This window comes from Coturnix japonica, chromosome 1 (assembly GCF_001577835.2).
Source record: "Coturnix japonica isolate 7356 chromosome 1, Coturnix japonica 2.1, whole genome shotgun sequence".
NCBI lineage: Eukaryota > Metazoa > Chordata > Aves > Galliformes > Phasianidae > Coturnix > Coturnix japonica.
In genome coordinates, this window is record NC_029516.1 from 68883933 (window position 1) to 68906374 (window position 22442).

At 39.9% G+C, this 22442-nt stretch overlaps 1 protein-coding gene across 1 annotated transcript in view; it reads right to left on the minus strand.

Moving 5' to 3' along the window:
• Positions 1–484: 484 nt before the first annotated feature.
• LOC107318442 (ovostatin-like) overlaps positions 485–22442 on the minus strand; it is a 30154-nt gene continuing 8196 nt past the window's right edge. Inside the window, exons 10-35 of the mRNA XM_015872255.2 lie at positions 22098–22207; positions 21406–21564; positions 20146–20373; positions 19877–19934; positions 19048–19202; positions 18451–18600; positions 17401–17571; positions 16694–16826; positions 14704–14791; positions 14116–14344; positions 13401–13527; positions 11856–11977; positions 11167–11218; positions 10788–10871; positions 10332–10508; positions 9061–9142; positions 8044–8200; positions 7476–7550; positions 6622–6787; positions 5547–5767; positions 4906–5121; positions 4650–4774; positions 4283–4373; positions 3410–3481; positions 2111–2213; positions 485–1167 (exon numbers count right to left, since the gene is read on the minus strand). Of these exons, the coding sequence (XP_015727741.2) occupies positions 1115–1167; positions 2111–2213; positions 3410–3481; positions 4283–4373; positions 4650–4774; positions 4906–5121; positions 5547–5767; positions 6622–6787; positions 7476–7550; positions 8044–8200; positions 9061–9142; positions 10332–10508; positions 10788–10871; positions 11167–11218; positions 11856–11977; positions 13401–13527; positions 14116–14344; positions 14704–14791; positions 16694–16826; positions 17401–17571; positions 18451–18600; positions 19048–19202; positions 19877–19934; positions 20146–20373; positions 21406–21564; positions 22098–22207 (3404 nt within the window). The 3' untranslated portion in view covers positions 485–1114. The remainder of the gene's footprint in view (positions 1168–2110; positions 2214–3409; positions 3482–4282; positions 4374–4649; positions 4775–4905; positions 5122–5546; positions 5768–6621; positions 6788–7475; positions 7551–8043; positions 8201–9060; positions 9143–10331; positions 10509–10787; positions 10872–11166; positions 11219–11855; positions 11978–13400; positions 13528–14115; positions 14345–14703; positions 14792–16693; positions 16827–17400; positions 17572–18450; positions 18601–19047; positions 19203–19876; positions 19935–20145; positions 20374–21405; positions 21565–22097; positions 22208–22442) is intronic.

Consider the following 22442-nt stretch of genomic DNA (forward strand, 5'->3'; position numbering starts at 1 on the left):
CCTTTACTTGGAATTACAGTAAGCTTTTTGTCTGTAGGTATGTCTACATATGCACATGTTAATATGTGACTGAGAGGAGAAAGCCCACCGCAGAAAAATCTACAGTTTTGTGTAATATGGCTGGAAGTTCAACATAGATCAGCCCTAGTTTTGTTGTTCACAGACAGTTGGCGTGCTGTCATTCGGGATGTAGCAACAAAGGTGGTTTCCCTAAACCTTTACTGACCTTTAAGCTTTTTCCCTTTCCACTTCCTGTGTGTTATGTGATTTGGCTCAGAGCAGACGCATTTCTATTGGAATAGATGTAGGAATAGTACTGGATAAGCCTATTGTCCTGATAAATAAGGTGAAGACTCCTGCAAGAGATTAAGAAAGCTTGAAAGGGAAAAAGACAATGTAAGGCATTCTGTGATATAGTTCAGTGATACAATCCAAATGGCAGGTTTATAGCACCCATACAACAAAGAATGGAGACTGAGAAAAGTAATATTACCAATCAGAACATTTTATTCCAAAGAGCAGTAAAATATGATATGTTAATCTAGAGATAATCTTTCTAAATGGAAGCAAAAACTGCATAAAAGTTGTCTTCCTGTGACTAGAAATTTAACAACTGCAAACAACTCTCTACAAGTTCAATCACAGAAAAATGTGGAAATCGGTGTCATTTCTTGAGTCTTTCCATTGGATGAATAGAAAGACCAAAATAAATCAAAAATCTACTAAAGCAGCAGCAGCAGACTTTTCTCCAAATGTTAGATTTCTTAAGAGGAACCTGTGGCCGAGAATGCATGCTTCAGGAGTTTATTTTTACATAAAGCTGCCATTGAAATTATGACATGTATTTCCAAATAGGTGGGTGGCTGCACAGTTCCTCTCCTATTAGGAAACCCACATTATTTAGAGTTTCTGATCCACACTGACCCAAAGGTTTCTTTTGAAGCCTGGGCCAGTATGAGTCACTTTAAAAGACTGAAAGTTGGGATTTGCTTATTCCTTATTCTTCTATATGCTTTCCATTGCCCCTCCAGAAACAACCAAGTCTCTTATCTTCTTCCTCTACAAACGTTTGTCTGATACCTTCCATCCCATTAGTTCTGGCATGTATCTGATTTCAGTTGGAAGCTGGAGAGCAAGGTGTTTTATATTCTGCAAAGGCATATTCATCTGGAAAGAAAAAAAGAAATCTGGCAGTTGTATTAAAGAAAGAAATCATTCTGACCCTAGTCTACGTGTACCTGTGATTAATACATACTGAATCAGAAAATATTTGATAGATTTTGTGGTGTTCTTCCACTTTCAAAGTGCTCACTTGCAGGTCTGCATGGTCAGTGCATAATGCACGACTCTTATAACACTTGTTAGGATGCAACATTGCTGTGATCACATGGTGTATAGATAAGGTGGCTGAATAGGCATTCAGGAAGAATTCTCTGGATATTATTGCTATTCTGCTGAGAAGCTATACCAATCTTGAAAAAGGCTTATGGAGACTCAAAGCACAGTTTTGATAACAAACCCGCCACAGTTGATACATGTCTGATGTATTCCTCAAGGCTAAATGTAGAAAGGTGGTCAGGCACTTCATATTCTAATTAGGTGCTCAAACTCCTGCTGAATTCAGTGGGACTGTCATTCTTATTTAAGCAATTAAAGTCCAGATCAGTTCTTTGACCACAGCCTATTGTGGCAATGCAAAAAATACAAGACAAGCTTTTTTGAAGAAGTTGCAAACACTGCTGCCTTTGTGTTATTGATCTTAACTATCATGTCCAAGCTGAGGAAAGAAAGTTGAACCACATTTCTTTCCATATGTAGTTTGCTAGAAAGCAAATCATGACACATCACTATCTGCTCCATGCCTAAATGAAGCAAGAAATGAAAAGATGGGGAACAGCTTCTGCAAACACCTCACAGTCCAGTAACAAGAAGCAGAAGAATTGCCAGCTTGCTCTCTTACAAAGATAAATAAAAGCAGCAAATGCAGAAACATAAACAGATGCTTTTCCTTCACAGAAGCAGTGAAGGAAAATCCACTGTCCTCACCTAGCAAATGCTGAAATAAATACCTTGATTTCATAGGTTTTGTAAGTTTACAGAGGTCACCTACCTGTTTCATAGTAATCATAAAGATGTACTGGTGCTGGCTTGATATCTGACACAGGTAGACTTTGTTCTACACTGAAGGAGAAGCTTACTTCTTTCTGGGAGAGCTGGAAATGGCAAGACAAAAAGATGCAGACTTTTTCTTTTCATGTCTGTTCCCGTGCATAAGGTTCGGTTGCATTTTTGGGTCAGATTGGGTGACAAAGCATCATTCTACAGTCCTCTCAAGACTGTGAACTTCAAATAACTTTAAATGCTGTTACTAAATATGTTATGTTGCAAAACTTCTGTGTTCTTCTCTTTTTCATATTTCCATTGCTAATTACACTCAACCATTACATATTTACTGAAGCTTTCAACATACAACCATTCATCCTCTCTAAAAGTTTCTGACTTCTTCTTTCCTTGACCTTTCACAAATAAAACTACCTTTATGCAAAGCTACTTCCCACTTTTCTCCCTAATCACATTGAATTCAAAATCTTCAGCTTCCCTTTTGATTTTACTCTTCATTCCATACTCTTGCAGCCAGATCCAAACTTTCCTTCTTGTTCATTTTTTCTTAGGCAGACAGTGTTCACAGGCAGACAGTGATAGGACAAGGGAGAACAGTTTTAAAGAGGACGTATTTTGGATTTTAGGAGGAAATTTTTCATTTGGAGGGTAGTAAGGCACTGGATCAGGTTGTCCAGAGAAGCTGTGGATGCCCTATCACTGAAGGCACTCAAGGTCAGATTGGATTGGGCCCTGGGCAGCCTGATCAAGTGGGTGACAACCATGTCCAGAACAGGGGGTTGAAACTAAACAATCCTTAAGGTCCCTTCCAAACCCAAGTCATTCTATGATTTTCATCTTTCTACTTTCCTTTGTTAATTTCATTGATGTGAATTGATGTGGGACAAATATTCTTTTTATACATCACTCTTTCTAAAAGGGGGGGGGGGGCTATTAATTGACACCCTGTGAAACACTCTCAGATCTACTGATGAAAAGCACCAATTTTCATGCTGAGAAATATTGAGTAGACTGTGAAATTTTGCAATATAGAATGCAACTTAGCTACATTGGTAAAATGCTATTTAATCATGTAGTATTCTTCATGAAAGCAGTTAAACAGATCTCTTCACTGTAGCCTACAACTACTAATAGCTTTTTTCCTTACTTGAGGGTTGGGCAGAATTTAGGCCCTTCCCATCTTCAAGGTGCATATTCCTAGTCTGATTTTGATGACATTTTTTGTTATTTGGGGGCCTATTTTAAATTTCCAGTTTAACAAAACCAAGGAAAACACCTCCAAACCTACCTTCTGAAGGTAGAAGAAGACGTGGTCATTCTTGATGTCTACGTGATCCACAACTGAAGCTTGGTATTGAAGCTATAAATAAGACAAATTGTATCAGTTTTAACATAGGTTAGTTGCCAAGAAAGAGTAAAAATATTAAATGATTATTAATTAATAATAGATCAAAAATAATAATTAAAAACATGGTGAGCAAAATATGTCTGAATTTATGCCACCGTGACGTCTTGTGGAAAAAGTAAAATAAAAAAAAAATACAAAAACTTGACTTTTCACAAGAGGGCAAGTACAAAACAATCACAGCGAAAAAAATAACCTGGTTTACTAGTCAGATTTGGTATGTATTTCTCTTGTTATCAGCTTGAGAATTGTCTCATTTCAGAAAGAATTTATGACTGCATTGACAAATGATCATTCTACAGGTCAAAAAGACTTATTTTCTAGTGCATTACATAATTAAAAAAACCAAAACACAGAAGTTTTAAAAAGTTTTAGAAATCCATATGATAAAAATTTACTATAAAAATATATGAAAATAAAATGTTCTGTCTCAGTTGATCTGCATGGTCAGCTATGTATATGCATATAGATGTATATGTCTGTTGTGTGCTTGTGTACCTACTGGGAATATATCTTTAGTCTTACTATTGGCTGGACACGGCAATAGCATTTACTTCTCTTTAGGACTACTGGACTTGGCAGCTCCTAACAGATTTGTTTTCATCAGATGAACAGCTGCAGGTCTGACACAGAGTTAGTGACAGAAGACAGGGGCTTTCTAGAAGTTCCATGGGACTGCAACTTACTGATCAGCCATATTTTTATCAGTTCCCTATATTTTTAGGGTTTACTAATCATTCTCCTCTCATTCTTTACCTCTTTTAGGGAAGACCTATCGGGAATAAATCCTGAAAGCATCTTCACATCAATAATAGCCATGTTGGAGACATTACGATTTCCTGTGTAACTGAAATGAGAAAAGCTCTGTTAATCTGCAGTTGGAGAGAAGACCAGTGAATGACATTTTCAGCTCCAACTCATAGACAACTCAGATAATCTCTTTATTGGATGGTCCCAGTGATGTATAGAATACAGGAGAAATTTAGCAATGAAGGATGAGAGTGTTTTGGGATATGGTCCTGTTTGTCTTCCTGCACAGTAGCAGTTAACTGTGTATACTTAAATCCTTCCTGAGATGCTTCACCAAAATGAGAATGTGAAAGGAAGATGAGTAGGAAGTTACCTGGCAGAGAAGACAAGGTCAAACTTTGGTGGGAAGTTGCTTGTACAGGACACATTGGCTGGCTCTACGGAGAGAAAAAATCCTGCAGCTTTCTTTGGTAAATGGATGTTGTATCTCAAGGTTGTCTAAAAAAGATGGAAAGAGTGAGATGGTCACAGATTCTGGTGGCTTTTCCATGAGGTACAGAAGGGAATAAGGCAGAGATGACTCCTGTTTAGTCCTCAGCAGGGTGGTGGTGAGTTTCCAGCTTATTTACCTGCATATAAACACAGCCAGTGCCATACACTTCCACACTGTAATTCCCTGGGACAGTGGGTAGGGCAGTTTGCTGCAGTAAGAAGCGGTTCTTGTCATTCACCTCAAAAACCTTCTTGGGGATTTCCATGAAGTTGACCTTAACTGTATTACGAGTTTCCTTAGAGAAGGTGTAGTACCCATACTGGGCTAAGGCTTGGAGGGCAACAACAGTGTCCTGAAAAGAAAAAATATTATCCCTAATTAGGTAGATATCCAGCTGTGAAATAGTACATGAGATCAGCAAAGCTGCTATTTTCTTTTGTCAGTGTACATGAATAGAGGAGGACTTTGTAAAGAGAAGGATAGAAGCTACAAATTCTTGGGCAACAGGCATGAATTATCCCAGGATTAATGCTATATCTACAGTTAATGTTGTCTTCTGCTAACTTGAAAATCAGATGAATCTCTATTTCCTAATAAATATGTGTGTATGTAGGTATGAAGCTGCCAGCAAAGAGCTCAGTATACTCTGGGAAGTTTTATGTGGGTACCATTTATCAAACACTGTTCAAATGGATATACAGTGAGGAAGAAATGTCATCCACCTTGCAGACTGCACTATTCCCAGAAGGTATTCTCTTTACCACACCCAGTTGTCACCTGGCTGGAGGAGAAACCACCATATGGGTTCTGCTGTTTCACGAGCCAGTACACAATACGAGAACTATATGATAAGTCATCTGGTGTGAGTTCGGCTTTGTTGAGCAATGCCAGAAGCACATAGCTGGTTGTTTCAATCTCAGCAGAAGCGGCATGGGAATAGAAAGCAGGGAAATGTTCTGCTGGTGGTTTTTTTTCTCTTTGCCAGTAAACGGAACCATCTGAAAACAGAAAAACAGAAGCATTTGAATACAAAGAAAAAATGGAAGAAAAACAAACAAACAAACACAAACCAAAAAACCCATCCCCTGGAAAAATAACAGTGTGAAATGCATTTAAAATTAAAATTATGCTTGCTAGTTAATTCACTACAATCTCATGGGAGACAGGCATACAGTTCCCCCCTTTCCTTTATGTAAAAGGGTTTTTTAACCCCTGATGTTTTAAGCTGCATGAATGTCAATTTCAGGAAGGAAAACAGAAAGGGGTGGAAAGAAAATTACTAAAAGGGGAGCAGTACAACTCAAAATGGGGGTGTTCCATCCTGGAGGTGTTCAAGACCAGGCAGAATGGAGGCCTGGGCAGTCTGGTCTAGTACCAGATCTGGAGGTTGGTGGCCCTGCCTGTGGCAGGGGAGCTGGAACTTGATGATCCTTGGGGTCCCTTCCAACCCAAGCTATTCTGTGACTCTCTGATGTGAAGGCAGTGAAGCAGAAGGATGTCAAAATCGTCATGAGCTGGAGTACATGACCTTGTAAAATGAACTTATTGAGCCTGTAGAAGAGAAGGCTAATGGGAAAACTAAATGCAGTCTTCTATAATGTTGGACTGGAGTCTTCCTGAGGTTTCCCACCAAGATTATTTAATAATTCTAAGGACATCAGTCCACAACTCAACCCATAGTGAGGCCAAAACACAGAGAGAGAAGTTCATAGAAATAAGTTCAGTAGCATAGTGGACATGAAGTGGGAAAGGAACAAGCTGAGTGAGAAAAGTGTACATTAGAATAAATTACATCAGGCCACAGGCCGTTCCACAAGCTTTACTGCCTTCATCATGGCCATACTGCACTCACCATCTCTGGTAGCTCTTCTGTCCAACTCCTCAAGAAAGTATTGGTATCTTTCCTGTTTGTCAGCTAAGCCATAAACATAGGCAAAGAGGGCATGGTTATACAGGTTGTGGACCCCATTGCTAAATGCAGTCTCCAAACAGTTCATGCCACTTGAAACCACAGGATGCTAGGACAAAACACAAGATATAGAAGGGTCATCTCTGGGTTAGAGTCTCAGCTTCTCTTTAAAGACCTTCATCACTTCTCAAGCTACCATCTGACTCTTCACACTATGATATACAGAATCAGTTCTATGTTTAATGACCTACAATGAGTCTCTTCTAAAATATGATCTTGCAGCAGGTACTTTGATACAGGTCAAGGTCTCAAGGATATTCAAGAAGTATATTACAGAGAACAAAACTCAGTTCTCATTCTCCTACGCTTAGTAAGTATTCCAACTAGCAGCTCATCATTTCCTTTTAATTTTAACAATGACCCACAATAGGGATATAAATGTACAGAAATGGTCTTCGGATTTGGAGATTTGGATATCTTGGATTTGGGACTGTGCAATTCTAGAGTGAATTTCAGATGGAATAGGTAGATCCAATATGGATTATGCATGTACTATTGTTTATCATAATCAGATTCCTCAAGGATTCTATGCAATCAGATGAATCCATGCAAATTGGACAAATAAACAACAATCATGCTTACAGCAATTGCAGGGTTCTGGAAACAGATTCCTGTGCTGACCATACTGCATCAGAGTTTAATACATTAAAAACAAATTCATGTGAATACAAAGACTTGTTCATTGTTTGACATGTGGCTGACCTGACTAAAAAAGGATAACTGCATTAACTACTTACCTGAACAGAGTGTCCAGCCTCCAGCAATGCTGCCACAACATAGGCTGTAAGTGTGTATTCACCTTCTTCTCCACCCTGAAGCAATAAATAAATAAAAAGAAGAAGCCACAAAAAAAAAAAAAAAGTCAGTACAGGTGTCCTAGAAAGCAAAAAATAGGATTTCACTCATAGTTGAGGTAATAGTTATGAACAGACATCAGAATTGATTTCTGTCTCCCTACATGCACAATCAAAAGAAAGTTCAGTCAGGATAAAGCCAAAATGATTTCATACTTTTCTGGGCTTTACACCACAATAAAGCATATTATAGCTCGTGTAGTCTGTGGCTAAGTGCAGTGGTAGAAAACATAACTTGAGATGTTTAACTTAAAATCTTCTATTTGTTTCTACCTCATAATCAATGGGAGACAACACTCATGCCCTCCTTTTATGAGAGACACTAGAGAACAGCAGAACACTAGAGAACAGGAGAGTATGGGTATGGTAATTAGCCTGTGTCTAGCTGAAATTATCTAAATCTATACCCATGGCAGGGCTGGAAGACAGAAAGCATACTGAACTCAGTTACCTTCAAAGCATTGTTGAAATGTGACTCAGCATTTTCAAAGCAGCCATCGGACTTCTGCTTTCTTGCTAGCCAGATCAGAGTTTGAGACTGGACATTTTCATCAATGTAGATGTACCGTCTTGCTTGTGCAAATGACTTGTATACAAAGGCAGTGAGCCTGCAGGTGAACCAGAAAGCAGGTAAAGTTTGAACAAGAAAAGGCATACCAGTAAGTGGATATGAATAGAAATGGACATACAATGAAATCCATAATGTCTGTGGTAGAAGAAACAAATGCTTTGCACATTTTATTAAACAAATAGTTAAAACTCTAGTATTACAAACTGGCCCGAGATTTCTCCATTACTGTGCTGAAACCTTTCTTTCAAAGCTGGTGTAAAGCATAGACGCAGCTTGATGACTGATGGTAGTAATTTCTTACTTCAACCAACACAATTATGAAATAAACTGGGTGGGAAAGGAGTTCTAGAAGTCTCCAGTCCCATCACCTGCTTAAACTAGGATCAACATCAAAGCTCATATTGTTTAGTATCTTGCCCTTCCACATGGCAAAAATCTGTGGAAATGGAGGTTTCCACACCCTCTCTAGGCACCTCCTTAAGTGCTACACCCTTCTTCTAGGAAAGGTTTTCATTCTATCCAGTTTTTCCTGTTGCAACTTGCGTACAGAAAAATTGTTTTCCTTACACTGCGCACCTCTGACAAGAGTTTGACTGTCTTTTCTGCAGTCCTGATCTGAGTGGTAGAAGGCTATATCTAGGTTCCCCATTAGCCTCCTATTCTACAGACTGAACAAATTTAGTTCTTTCAGTCTCTCCTTGAACATTATTTGCTCCAGACCCTGACCACCTCATTATCATTCTGTTGCAACTTTTGCAGTTTTATTCCCATCTCCCTTACTGGGAGATCCAAATTAACTGAACTACGTCCATTTAGTTCATTAAAAATAAGCATCACCTGAAATATTTTAAAGCCTGAAGATTCTGAGCTAGGGAAATAGAAAGTGTTGTCATTTACCATACATTTCCTTCCTTGTCTCGTGTCCCAAAGGAGCTGTAGGACCCATCCTGGTGTTTGTATGATAGCTGTTTCAGGTACCCTGAAAATACAATTAAGATGTTCTCTTATCAAAGGTAAGAACTAGTTATGCTCTTAATCTAATTGAAGCACAATTTGTGTTTTAACACTAAGATTCTAGCCACTTTTGTTCCTGATAGTACCAAATGCTTCTTTGGTGTGCCTTCATTGCAAGCTTCTGTGCAATACGTGAAATCTGTTGCAACCTGCCTACAGAAAAATTGTTTTCCTTATTAAATTCAAACTCTTTTCCTTGGTGAGGAACTGTCAGTTCTCTCAGTTTGTGCACAGACCACTAGACACTGAAGAACAGAATATGAATCACAGAGGAACACATTCATGTTACATGACATCCTTCACCTGAGCCCCAGGGAGACTTCTCTAAAGAGATCTGCCCAGGGCATTGAGCGTTCAGTTCCCTGCAGGGAAGAGCTGTTTACAACTAATAACCCTCTCTACATCTTTGAAGATGTAGCCTTGATAATGGTGGAAGGTTTTTATTGTTTTGATTTTATTAATTCCTCCAGTGTAAATGGACAGGCATTCTGTATCCAGAGCCTTGTACCTGTTATACAGAAGCACTTGGGGGCTTCACCTACTGAATGTACCCCTCTAGCCTGTAGGGTTCTGGCCCCCTCTACTCACTCTGCCTGAGCAAATTGCCTTGCAAAGTGCTGTACTACTCCATACTGCTACACCATATCCTATTTGCCTGTGCTTAATCACTAGTGCTTCTAGGGGCTACCTTTGTATGCATGGGGATATTCCGCCATCTCTCCTGGCTCTACCCACACTGTATTATAGCTACTCCTCCCCAGAGGCTCTGTGGTTCTTGAGTTAGTGGTTTTTACTGTGGTTTCACCTCACTGGGAAAGGGCTTCCAGCACAAGCCTTCACTCTAAAACCAGTATCCACACAAAGTCTTTGCTGAAGTGGAGGTTACTGTGACTTTTATAGTGCTGCTGGTCCTCCTGGTTCTGTCCTCGTTTTGTCAGAGCTGCCTCTTGTTACAGACTCCACACTTCTGATTTTGCAGTTTTAGCCATGGTTTTGCCTTGCAGGGAGAGGACCCCCTGTGTAACTCTCTGCTCTGAAGCTGATCTCTTCAAAGTCTAGCACTTCTGGTGCTAGAATTTGGAGATCTGTGTTCACCAATTAGAGCTCTAAAGTTTAATTTCAGTACTAGATGAAAGACTGTGAAAGGCTGTCACCTGTGGTTAAATATCCAGTACTCTTGACTCTGATCTCTTCAGTCAGCTGCCCAGTCTTATTCAGGTAATCCAGGGCATAGATGTTGGGTGTGAACAAGGCCATGTTCTGTTCTCCACAGCCATAAGGCATATGGAGGAGGTTTTCCATGTTCCTTAAGGCTGTACCCAAAATGTCACCTGAGAAATAAAGATATAAGGGGTCAGGTCTGAAATGAAATATAAATGGAAATAATTTGACTGTTTTGTTCTATCCTTTTTTGACACAGCAGGAGAGAATTTTGGCAAAGAAAAACAGAAGCTGTTCATTTCAGAAAGTAGGAAGCATTTTTCTAAAATCAAGATGAAGTTTCTCCTCAAATTCATTTTAGTTTTGCACAGGTATACAGTATAGCACTGGAAGCCACACAGAAGAAAAAAGTACTGCACTTTTCATTTTAGTCTAGGTACTACACTTACCAATGACAGAGAAATAAACTCTGGCTGATCCCTGCACTACATTTTTCGGCAGGTTGAGAAGCACTGGTTCAGAAACTGTTGTGCCTATCAAGGAAACATAACAGTAATTGTTGAAAATATCATTTTTTCCTGAAGTTTTTACTTTCTAAGCATGATTACAGTTGGAATTACTATTTCCTGTTTTGGTAAATTAACTGCTGAAGACTCCATGCCCAATGAGTCTGAGTTATCTCTGAAAATCCTGAGCTGTAGCCCATCTCCTTAACCTTGAGACCATTCTTCCTCCTCTGAAAGGGTCTCCAATTTCACAGGACAAAAACAACAAAGCAGTGAATTATTTCCACTAATTTCCCATATCAAATGAAGAAATTTGCCTTACCTTTTGTGCAGATGAGGGAACTCTGTGTCAGTTCTTTTTTAACACCTTCAGGCTGTTTGATTGCAGACAGGTGGTCAGAGAGATTTAAAAAAATGCATCACCACAAAACCAGAAACAATTAAACAGTGTAAGGTATTACGTGGATGTGGCTATCCAGAGGGTGCATCCCCCTGTACCTAATTATGCCTCATCTCCACTAGAATCTCTCTTTGTCCATGTCCTACTCTCATTATTATACCATAGCCTGTGCAGAGCACTGTCTTTCTTAGAAAGCATTTATTAAATAGACAGTTCCAGCCTCTGAGGAGGACTTGGGGAGAATCTTGTCTCTTCTACTATAGGATGCTCAAGACAAATCTCATTCCTTTCATGTCTGCCCACCTTTCCCCAGTATTACAGTTGCAGGCACAAGGCGCACGTAGATAAGGAATGGAATCCCCTCCCCTCTAAATACAGCTCTGCTGACATCCATGGAGCGTCAGGGCATTTTCGCTCTTTGTTCTAGAGAGAACAGTGGATGCCAAATTGTTGTGAATTCCACTCTCAGCTTCATAGGGAGAAGCCTACTGTACAAAGCTCCATCTATGTCAGCTTTGTTGTCTCTTAACACCAGCTAATTTCTTCCAGATCACAGGTAACAGAACTTAATTTCCAAAAAAACAGAAGTTAATGCATATTTTGTACTGTACCTCAACTAGTAGTGTTTGAGTCAGGGTGTCCGTACGAATGGTCTCCTCTTCTGCTGGTGTTCTATTTTGGGCAGCTTTAGTATTCAGTTTGGCTTCAGCAGTAATTGTGAATTTCACCTCACCTGGAGAGCCAACCACCAGACCAAGAAAAGAAAGTTACTTTCTGTGTCTATAGTTACTTCTGGCTTTCACTGCCTCCTTCTAGTCTTGTGGACTGTTGATAAATTTATCTCTCTAAAGACAGCTCAGTAGAAACAAATCTAGTTAAAGCTCCACATCTCTCCATGGATGGCAAGGAGCAGATGCCTATGGTCTCAGCACCACATGTCATACAGCACAGAATATCCCTTTGGCCAATTTAAGTCAGCTGCTCCCTCTCAGCTCCTTGGGCCCTTCACTATGAGTGGCCTTGGGTCTATGCAACACTGCTTGCTAGGCAACTATAAACACTGATGTATAATCAACATTGTTTTTCCTCCTAGAACCAAAATATAGCATCATACCGGATACCATGAAAAAAACAATTCTGTCCCAGCTGAAACCATGACAGGGTCTGATACAAGGAATGGAACAGTGATGAATCCCAAAAAACTGACAGTACTCACTAACAGTTTCTACCTCTTCTTGGCCTTTTGTTATCTCTGGCCTAGGGACAGAGTTGCAATACTTGCAATTCTCTACTGCCTCTTTCCTTCAGACAAAATTTACTAACTGAAGGCCATGCTTAAGAGCTGCCACAGCACTGCTGCAACATTCTAGAACAATTCTAAAGTGAGCAGCTCGACAGGCATTGCTCACTTTACCTCTGAAGTCACTACAAATAGGAGATCCAAAGGAATTTTCCTCTTGGGACAAAATAGCTTGAAGAGACAGCAGCTTTATTTTTTTTTCAGCTTCATAGTGCTATTTCACTGCATCCCCACTTCTTGTCTTACTATAAATTTTCCACTGAGTTTGAAGGAAATCTGTCACACAAATTCAGAATCATCAGAATTCAGAATTTCACTTTAAAGAAAAGGCTTATCTGTTTTTCATTTTCAGAAGAATCTTTGCTAAATATGTTTTGTTTTTGATTAAATTTCAACTTTTGAAGCACTAACACATGCAAGCTACTGTAGGTGCTTTTTTTTTTAAGACTGTACTGACTCAAAGATAGTGTAAATTAGCACAGCTGTAAAACTGGGGAGGAGCAATGTCCTCTTCACTCATTCATTCTTACTGAATAGAATTGATATGATGTAGGACTGTCAACTGAATTATAATAGACTTATGAAATCCTGCCAGTATCCATGCATAACAAGGCAAGTGAACAATTAATTCTGAAATAGACAAGAAATAAACTACTGAAATCAGAAGAGATAAGACACCAGAACAAATAGCTACTTATTCAGTGTGTAAATTAATGCATGGGGGAGCCAGTCCAATACTAGCAGAGTTGTCCAGAAATGCCTAGCTGTAGATTATTGATCCTTCATTAAGGAGTGAAATAGCAAAAGTTGAAAGATAAAATTGAGATAAATTAGGGTGACCAAAAGACAAAATTACCAAGACTGAGGGGGCTAACAGCCCAAATGTAGGTTTTTCTTTCATTGGCACACAGCCTTGCTGTGTTTCCTTCTGGTAAAAGGACTTCTGCTTTATAGTTGCTTGACTCTGCCAGTGTGGCACTGACCTGAGATGCAGAGAGAAAGAGAGAAATTACAAACAAAGTAGGCTTCCCCTGAAGTTAGGCTCCAGGGCACAGGAAAAAGTCACTTGCTGGAAGAACTGTTAACTGATTCTGTAAGAAGGTACCTGGAAATAAGAAAGGGAAATTTATTTGAGGAAATAGCAAACCTATCTGATTTGTGCCTGTTGTTACTGGCTGCATTTGACAGAATTATGCCAAGATGTCTGTGCTCATTTTATCAGTCACATATTCTTATGATTTTCTGCTGTATGCTACATACTGAGTACATATTTTTTGGGAGAGCATAGTACCCAGATACTCTGTTCAAATTTCTCTCTCAGGAGGAAAGATAGATAACTGAAATACGTAGGGATAAGGAGAATTTTTTGTACCAGTCATAGCGATTACTAGCCACGCTTTCCTAATGACACAGGAATTGATCCTATCAGAGAGGGTGAGAGAGTACTGTGTCAAGCTACAGCATAATACTTGCTTCTGCATTTTTTATGCAATATGCAGGGCAGAAAAACAATGCTGGGAACTCTGGGGAACAGGCAAATCATATAGAATTTGAAAGGGAACTTGATTTACCTGGATGCACTTGTCAAGGTAGTTGAAGATGTTGGCTATTAAATTGAGTTTTTCCCCTCGAATAACAGAGTATGGCAAGGAAAGATCCACGAAGAATGGTAGGAATCCTATCACTGAAACAGGTGAGGAGATGCCAAACCCAACATCATCCTGCAAACAGAAAGCACTGGCTTTCCATTCTGTGATGGTATCAGGGATGGTGTAATTGATACTAGCCTCTCCAGTGGAACTGAGAAAAACAAGAAAATCTGAATGAGGAACGATCTTTGGAATTTTCAGAGCAAATTAAAGAATAGGCCCACGGCAGAGTTTTCACCTCAGTTTCTTCAAGATACTCCTCCATATTTAAAAAGATATTATGAAACTGGCATTAAAGATGAAGGTGTTGGTGAACTACATGTTAAAAAACATTTAGAAGAATACTTGGCTTATTACATTTAGAAATAACATTTGTTTAAATACCACAATGCCCAAATATACAGATTAGAACCAATATTATTTGGATTATTGTTCTATCCTCCAGCATTCATCTCAGCAGCAACTCTAAAATCCACGTGAGAGGTGAGAAGTGATGATGAAAATACTCACTCAGTGTGAACCAGATCCCAAATCCAGGTCTCAGGGAAGTATTTCCGAACAGTGTTAACAACACTAGCAGCAGTAATCTTTGAAAATCCTAGGAGAGATTATGAGAATAAAGAAAAAAAGTCTTATCTATTCTCTCTTCAGATGGGAACATACTTGAGAATTTAGGCATTTCACAATACCATCTACCTTTCCTTTTTTCCCCACAGTGAAAGTCCTCATCTACGAATTAGTAAGTTATTTTATGTTTCTCTTCTATCACTACACATGTTCAATTTGCAAATGGGCAACTAGGCCAGAATTGTTACCGGAGTATATACTGCTTTAAAAACTCCCCCCTAGAACTCAATAATTTTACCCTATCCAGACAAAAATCTGTAGCTGAAGTTTTGTTTCATTGCAAAGCCAAATAACAGGATCAAGACTAGGAACCTAGGGCTTAGTTCCATGACTTCATGGCCTCCGTTGTGATGTCAACCAATCAGTTTAGCACAGAGGTGCCGCAGATATCCTCAGGCTTGCTTGCTATATCATGGAAATGACCATACAAATGTCTGCTAATTTTAGTTATTTTGTTAATAAAATCTGACTAGGAGGAGTCTTGCTGACTTATAAAGTGCATTCAAAACTATGTGCTAAGTATGTTAGTTGATGTGCAAGTTCCTAACATCATTAATTTGCATAATTTTTCCACATTCGTATTTCACTTTAAATATATAATTGAACTGTGATTTGCTCAGAGGTTTTTTGTAGAAAACCTTGAAAAACTGTTATCAGTTTATGAAAGTAGCATCCCCATATTCTCCCTCTTTTTCTACCCTGTACCTGAGAGGGAGAGAAGCGATTCCAGTTCTGTCAGGACTGTCAGCAAAAGATTACTAGAGGCAAAATGTGAGATGGAGATCTGTTCCCTAAAACCTTAACATGCTGTCTGTTATTTTCTATGTGCACAGCATGAACCTTCTGTCTTGGGACTGGTGTTCTTCAGCATCTTCATCAATGACATTGATGATGGGCTTGAGTGTACCTTCAGCAAGTTTGCTGGTGGTACGGTTGGTACCACCAAGCTGAGTAGTGTGGTTGACACATTAGAGAGAAGGGATGACATTTGGATGGACCTCAACAAACTTGAAAATTGGGCCTAAGTGAACCTAATTAGGTTAAACATAGAAAAGTGCAAAGTTTTGCACTTCAGTCAAAGTAATCCGAGATATATATATACAGCCTGGGAGAACAACTTCTTGAGAGTCGCCTTGTGGAGAAGGACCTCGGGGTCCTGGTGGATGAAAAACTTAACATCAGCAGCATGCTCTTGCAGCTTGAAGGGCCAATGTTATCTTGGACTCCATCAGAAGGGGAGTGTCCAGTGGGACCGGGAGGTGATTGTCCCTCTCTACTCTGCCCTCATGAGACCCCATCTGGAGAACTGCATCCAGGTCTGTGATCCTGTGGAAAGATGTGGAGTTATTGAAGAAGATCCAGGGGAGGGCCATGAAGATGATTGGAGGGCCATGAAGATGATCAGAGGGCTGGAAGACCACCCATACAAAGACAGGTTGAGCAAGCCAGACTTGTTCAGCCTAGAGAAGGGAACGCTGTGAGGAGACCTCTTTGCAGCCTTCCAGTATTTAAAAGGGGATTATAAGAAGGAGAGGAATCAAGTTTTTATAAGAGTAGACAAGGACAGGATGATAGGAAACAGTTTCAAGCTCAAGAAAGGAAGGTTTAGTTTGGATGTAGCTCAAGAAAGGAAGGTATAGTTTTGATGTCAGGGGGAAGTTCTTTACAGAGAGACTGGTGAGGTGCTGGAACAGGCTGCCCAGAGAGGCTGTGGATGAGGAGTTCAAGACCAAGATGGATAAGGCCCTGGGCAACCTGGTCTACTACCAGATCTGAAGGTTGGTGTCCCTGCCTGTCTGTGGGAAGCATGATGACCCTTGGGGTCCCTTCAAATCCAAGGCATTCCAAGATTCCATGATTCTTATTATTTTACCTTTGCCAAAGGCACTGCCACCACTGGCACCATGTTCAAAATAGATACGGTCTTCATCCTCATCCAACTTATCTTCATTGCACAGAACTGGCTTCCGTAGCGTAGAGTTGGTGAAAACCTTCAGGCCCATCTCCTGCACATAAAAGAATCAATCATGTCATTTGGAGCATGCAGTAGCAACTAGCACATGCCACATCTCCCATCTGGGTTAACATCACTCGTCTCTCTCCTCACATTCCAGCCTTTCGACTCTGAATGTCACAAGTTATTCTTCTGCTACATGCAGGTTTTTCCAGGTAGTGACAACTGTTGTTCTGTCACAAGCAGTACTGGTAATGCTCCTGTTAGGTCTTTTGCAACTGGGCAAGGAGAGTCGCAGAGACACGGGATGAGTGAGAGTGGAGGAAAATGTATCAGGAATGCAGTGGTCTGCGTAATATTCTCAGATCTTTACTAGGAGTGCTTGAGGTCATGAACAAATTTCATCGTCCTGCTTAAGAATCATCTCCTGAAGCACAGACTGATTCCAATGAACATATCAAGTAGTGATTCTCAGTCTTCCAGAGTAAGAGATGGATATGGGAATGTAGATATGGATGACTGGACGGTGAAGGCAGTTTGAGGGATCAAAACCATCACCTTAGAAAATTTAATGCTGATGTGCATGAATTCTTCTGAATACTTGAAAAAATAAACAGAACACATACCCTGAAAATCCTGTAGACATCACCATCGTGGCTGACATTGACAGGTTCATAGTACAAGCCATCAAAAAAAGTAGTTTTGACTGGGGTACACTCCACTGGCTGGTCATCTTGCAGGTTGAGTCCATTGTAATAATAGCCATACAAATCATTCAAACGAAGCTGGTAGTACACCTGGGAAGTGAGAACAATTGATGTAAAAACAAGGAGAGCTCCCAGGAAGGTCCAAAATTATGCCACACCATTAAGAACTTTCATGGCTGTAGACTGAAAAAGGAGAAAGTTCAGTAAAAACTGTGTGACTGGGTTTGCAGTGCAGCTCCTTCTGTCATCCTCATTGTGCAGCACAAACCCACTCTCCTGCTTCAAGACAAAACTGCCACTCTTAAAGCATGAAATGAGCAGGATATATGTTTATTGTTTGTTGTCATTTTTTTGGTTTTTTTTTTCAGAAGCACTACTTATATATCATATATGTATATATAGTTTTAATCAAAAAGATTTGTTTCTTCCCATACTTCTTTCTCTTTTGCGTTCACTATTTATGGTGGCATGTGGACAGTTCCATATACCATGATGTGTTTACCTACCAATGCCTACACAAATGAATAAGCAATTCAGCTGACGTTATGCAAGAAGGTCTAGATTCTACCTCTTTTTCTGAGTTGCAATGGCTTTGTAGGGTGAACTTGAACAAAGAGCATGAAGAGATACTGTTAAGTTATGCAGAGAAGATTTGCATCTGACAAGTTACTAGCTGATATTTGCAGCTTTTTTTTTGGCTCTAAGGCCTATCTGAGACACTCCTCAGATACTTTCAAAGTTTTACATTAGTCATACTCTGTTTAATACTGCTACTCTTTCTAAAAGTAAATATTTCACCATCAGCTTCAAAGTAAACAGCTGCTAAAGACCTTTTTTAAATCACTAAAATGTCTGTTTACATGGTGAAAAGAAAAACATAGCCAGCAGAAGAAGTGTTAGGTGGGCATGGGAATTGTCATTCTGGATATCCCTAGATTGGAAGAACACAGCACTGGGCATGTGGCTTACGCTCTCAGCAGATAACTGTCGCTCAGGCTGAAGAAGGAAGACACTCTGATCTACAGCTCGCAAGGCACAATAGGAGTTGGCAGCAGCTTCAAGGTGGATGTTGATTTTAGAGCCTGGAAGAGCCTGTTTCTCAGAGAATTCAAGCTGGACCTGGAAATGAGGAAATTGAAAACCATAAAATAGGAATTAGGAGAATTAGCTTGGCAGATATATCTGAATCTCATCTTTCACTGGTATTAATGCCATTCCCTATTGGGCAAAGCTCCTGTTTCTTAACAGTCCTTCTGAATCCCTGTTCTGCAAAAAATTCATAGTCACTATAATCCCCTGATAATTTCCTCCCCACTCCACTGACAGCTTAATCTGAGTTTAAGTTTTAGTGTGCATGAATTCCAGGGATAGATTCTTGTGTTATCAGGCATTCCTGTATCTTTTCCATTCCTAAACACCAACATGAGTACAGTGTTTGCAATTAAGTCATTCCTTATCTTTTCACACAGCATAAAAACAACAACGACAAAAACAAAACAAAAAAACAAATAAAACAGAACAAAAACTAGAAGATATAACCCTTGATAAGAAAACAAAGGTTTTCACCTTGTTCTTGAAGCATACATCACTTTGTATCCAAGAGCTGTCAGCCACTATTTCCCCATTAGGATGGACTGTGTAGAGCAACAACCTAGTGCTGGGGGTGAGCTTCTCAGTGACATCCAGTGTAATGGCAAAAGTACCCCAGGGAGCTGTGGATGCTATGTGGAACAGGGAAGGAAAAGCCAACAAAAGAGATTAGATAAGCCTCAGCTTTGGTGGAAGGACTACATATTTGTTCATAATTTATCTGTACTGTTAAAAAGGGGATGCTGGCTACTGGGAGATACATTTCTCGGTGGCTGAGGAAAAACTCCCATCAGCAAGGTACGATATGCAAACTGGACAATGAAGACCTGGTTCTGCAAGCAAATACGTTTTTGAAGTGAAAAAATGGAATTCAGTTTGCTGAATCACTGGTGATATTTGGAATCTTCAGAAGCTCCTGTGAATTCCAAGCATATAATTGCTCTGTCAAATGAGGCATCCATTATTTTAAAATTTTTGGTCTTCTGATTGGTGAAGACCTGAATGTCACACATTATCTGAAACCTTAAATACTCTTTGAAATAAATAAATAAATAAGAAATAACACAGAAGATGGTTACTTTCCTCCTATCCAGTCACAAAAAGGTTTTCAGCTCTCAGAAGATCGATTTGATTATTTTATATTTAGGAGCTGCATCAAAAGCAAATAATAACATTAGTGGTGAAAGAATTAATACCCTATTTAGCCATAGTTCTCTGCTTTCATCCCATCTTATATGAGCTACTAATGTTCTGGTGCTAGGAATGATGTTCTGAAGTAACGGTGTTAACACAGTCGAGAACTTACCAGGAGTTATTCTAACTTGCTTTTGGCCACTGAGAACAATTTTTCCTTTAGCCATCACCTAAGAATAGAAGAAAGAAAAAATAATCACAAGAAGGAATCAAAATCACCTCCTCCCTTCTCCCAGAAAATCACTGATATTTTGTGGTATTCTGAGCAGCTTGAATCAAGCTGTGATTTGTAGCCACTGGCTAATCTGAGAATTTCTGCCTCATTTCCCCTCAGAAATGGGGGAAGAAAATAAGTGTTTTCGGGACTGAGGTAATACTTACCACATAGTAGAAGTTTGTGTAGGTGGCATTTTTGTATCCCTTTTTACTCAGGACATAGTGAATATTGATTGTTCTCTGCTGGCCACAGCTTAGTTTCTCCTCCACTGGCTCAATTCTCACAAAGCTGTTGGTCCGTGAGTAGAAACGATGGACATAGAACAAGGCTTGGGACTCATGATCATTTCTCCACATAAAGGGATCTGCACAGCCATCTGGTGCTTGTGTGGCCTATGATAAAGGAGAGGCATATATGAGAAATCAACAAAGCAGAAATTAAAAGGTTGGCAGGTAAGTGAGAGGCATAAGCATCTTGAGTACTGTTGAGTACTGAACTTGAGTTCAGTTTTGGGCCCCTCACTACAAGAAAGACATCAGGGCTCTGGAGCGTGCCCAGGAAAGGGCAGTGAAGCTGGCATGGGGTCTGAAGCACAAGTCTTTTGGGGAGTGGCTAAGGGAACTGAGATTGTTTAATCTGGAGAAGAGGAGGCTCAGGGGAGACCTCATTGGTCTCTACAACTATCTGAAGTGAGACTGTGGTGAGATGGAGGTCAGCCTCTTCCCTCATGTAACTAAAAGTAGGACTAGAGGGAATGGGGTCAAGCTGCACCAGAGTAGATTCAGGTTAGACACCAGGAAAAACTTCTCCAAAAGAGTGACCAGTCACTGGAACTGGCTGTGCAAAGAGGTGGTAGTCACCACCTCTGGAGGTGTTCAAGAAATGCTTAGTACAAGATCTAAGAGACATGGCTAGTAAGGAAATAGTGGTGGTAGTGGATGGTTGGACTGGATGATCTTGGATGTCTTTTCCCACTTTGGTGATTCTGTGGTTTGAAACAGGTTGTTAAAACTTAATGTGATTTGGAACTGCTTTGTTCTCAAGTAGCCTGCTTTTTCTCATCTCTTCCCATAGCACCAGAGAAAAAAACATAACTTGGGAAGAGCATGTCATGGTAATGGGCATGAGTGTCAGCTGAAATGTTCTCTAGTTCATGGAATGACAAGAAGGGAGATGACTGCAGAAAGGGCTTCAGAGCTGAGGAAAAAAATAAAATAAGAGTGGTGCTGAAGATCACTTTTGAGGTACAGTCTTCCGCTTCTCAGCATTAGTGTTTTCATACCAGTTTTGCAGAGGCTGCATGTGTTGCTGGGCTAATTGCCTGTTTTTCTCCCAAAATAAACCTGCCAGCATCCACTGCTTGCTTCTGATTCTTCTTAATGTTGAAGAATTTTTTCAAGAATTAGACTAGAGCTTGAACTTACTCTCAGCTTAACACTGGGATCAAAGAAGTTGGATGTGTCAAGGGAAAAGGCTGCTGTGCCATTCTCATCAGTGGTATAGTTGGCCTGGTATTCTCCATTGACCTCCAGTACAACAACCCTATTGGCAACAGGCTTTCCATCTGCATTTGTCACAGTGATCTAAACACAAAGAAAACATAGGAATTTCAGGTTAAAAAAATAAATAAAAATAAAATTAAAAATAAAAATATCAAAGGATGATAAAATCTCTGCTCACCAGAGAACAATATCTTAATCACTAAGGACATCTGCAGAGAGTAGAACTCAGGAGTGAAGTTTATGTGTATTTAAGAGGCAAATGTGTAACATGGGACTTGGTAACACCTCCCATCTTTTGAGATCTTCCTTCTGCTCTCTGAATCAGGAGAGTGCTGTACATTTAATCCTTCTTTCTGTGCCAGGGTTTACTCTGGGTGTACAGGTTGGGAAGAATTTGGATGCGTTCCAGCAGTTATACTGTTTTAAGTAAACATCCATAGGACGGTGTGATACAATGTAGGATACATTCTACCTTAAGCTTAGGCACTGCTGTTGCTAACTTAGCTTCGTGCATATCTGTCTTCATCACCTGTGGCCTTTCACTTGCTCATTTCTCAGGTATTCTCTAATCACAGCTGAACATTCTACTCTAATGTATCTTCTCAGCTACTCACCTCACCAAAGTAAGGAATTCCCCTCTTGTAGTACTGATCCATTTTCCTGAACATCACTCTGTCATTTTCTTGGCTGACTGCAAGATAGTCATAGTTTTTCATCTGGATACCTGTGAGACACACCCAGAAGAAAGGGAAGGAAACAGAAATCAGAAATGTGCAGAGAACAGTTTCTTTTGAAAAGGTGTATGGAGTTGTAATTTTCTGGACAGAGAACTACGCAGATAAAATAGTAGTTGTTTGTTATTTGATGAAGAGATCAGAATCCAGGAGATTCCTCCCAAGAAGCATCACCTGTGAGATTTAGGGTACTTCCCAGCTTTGCTACTTCCCACTTTTCACTTG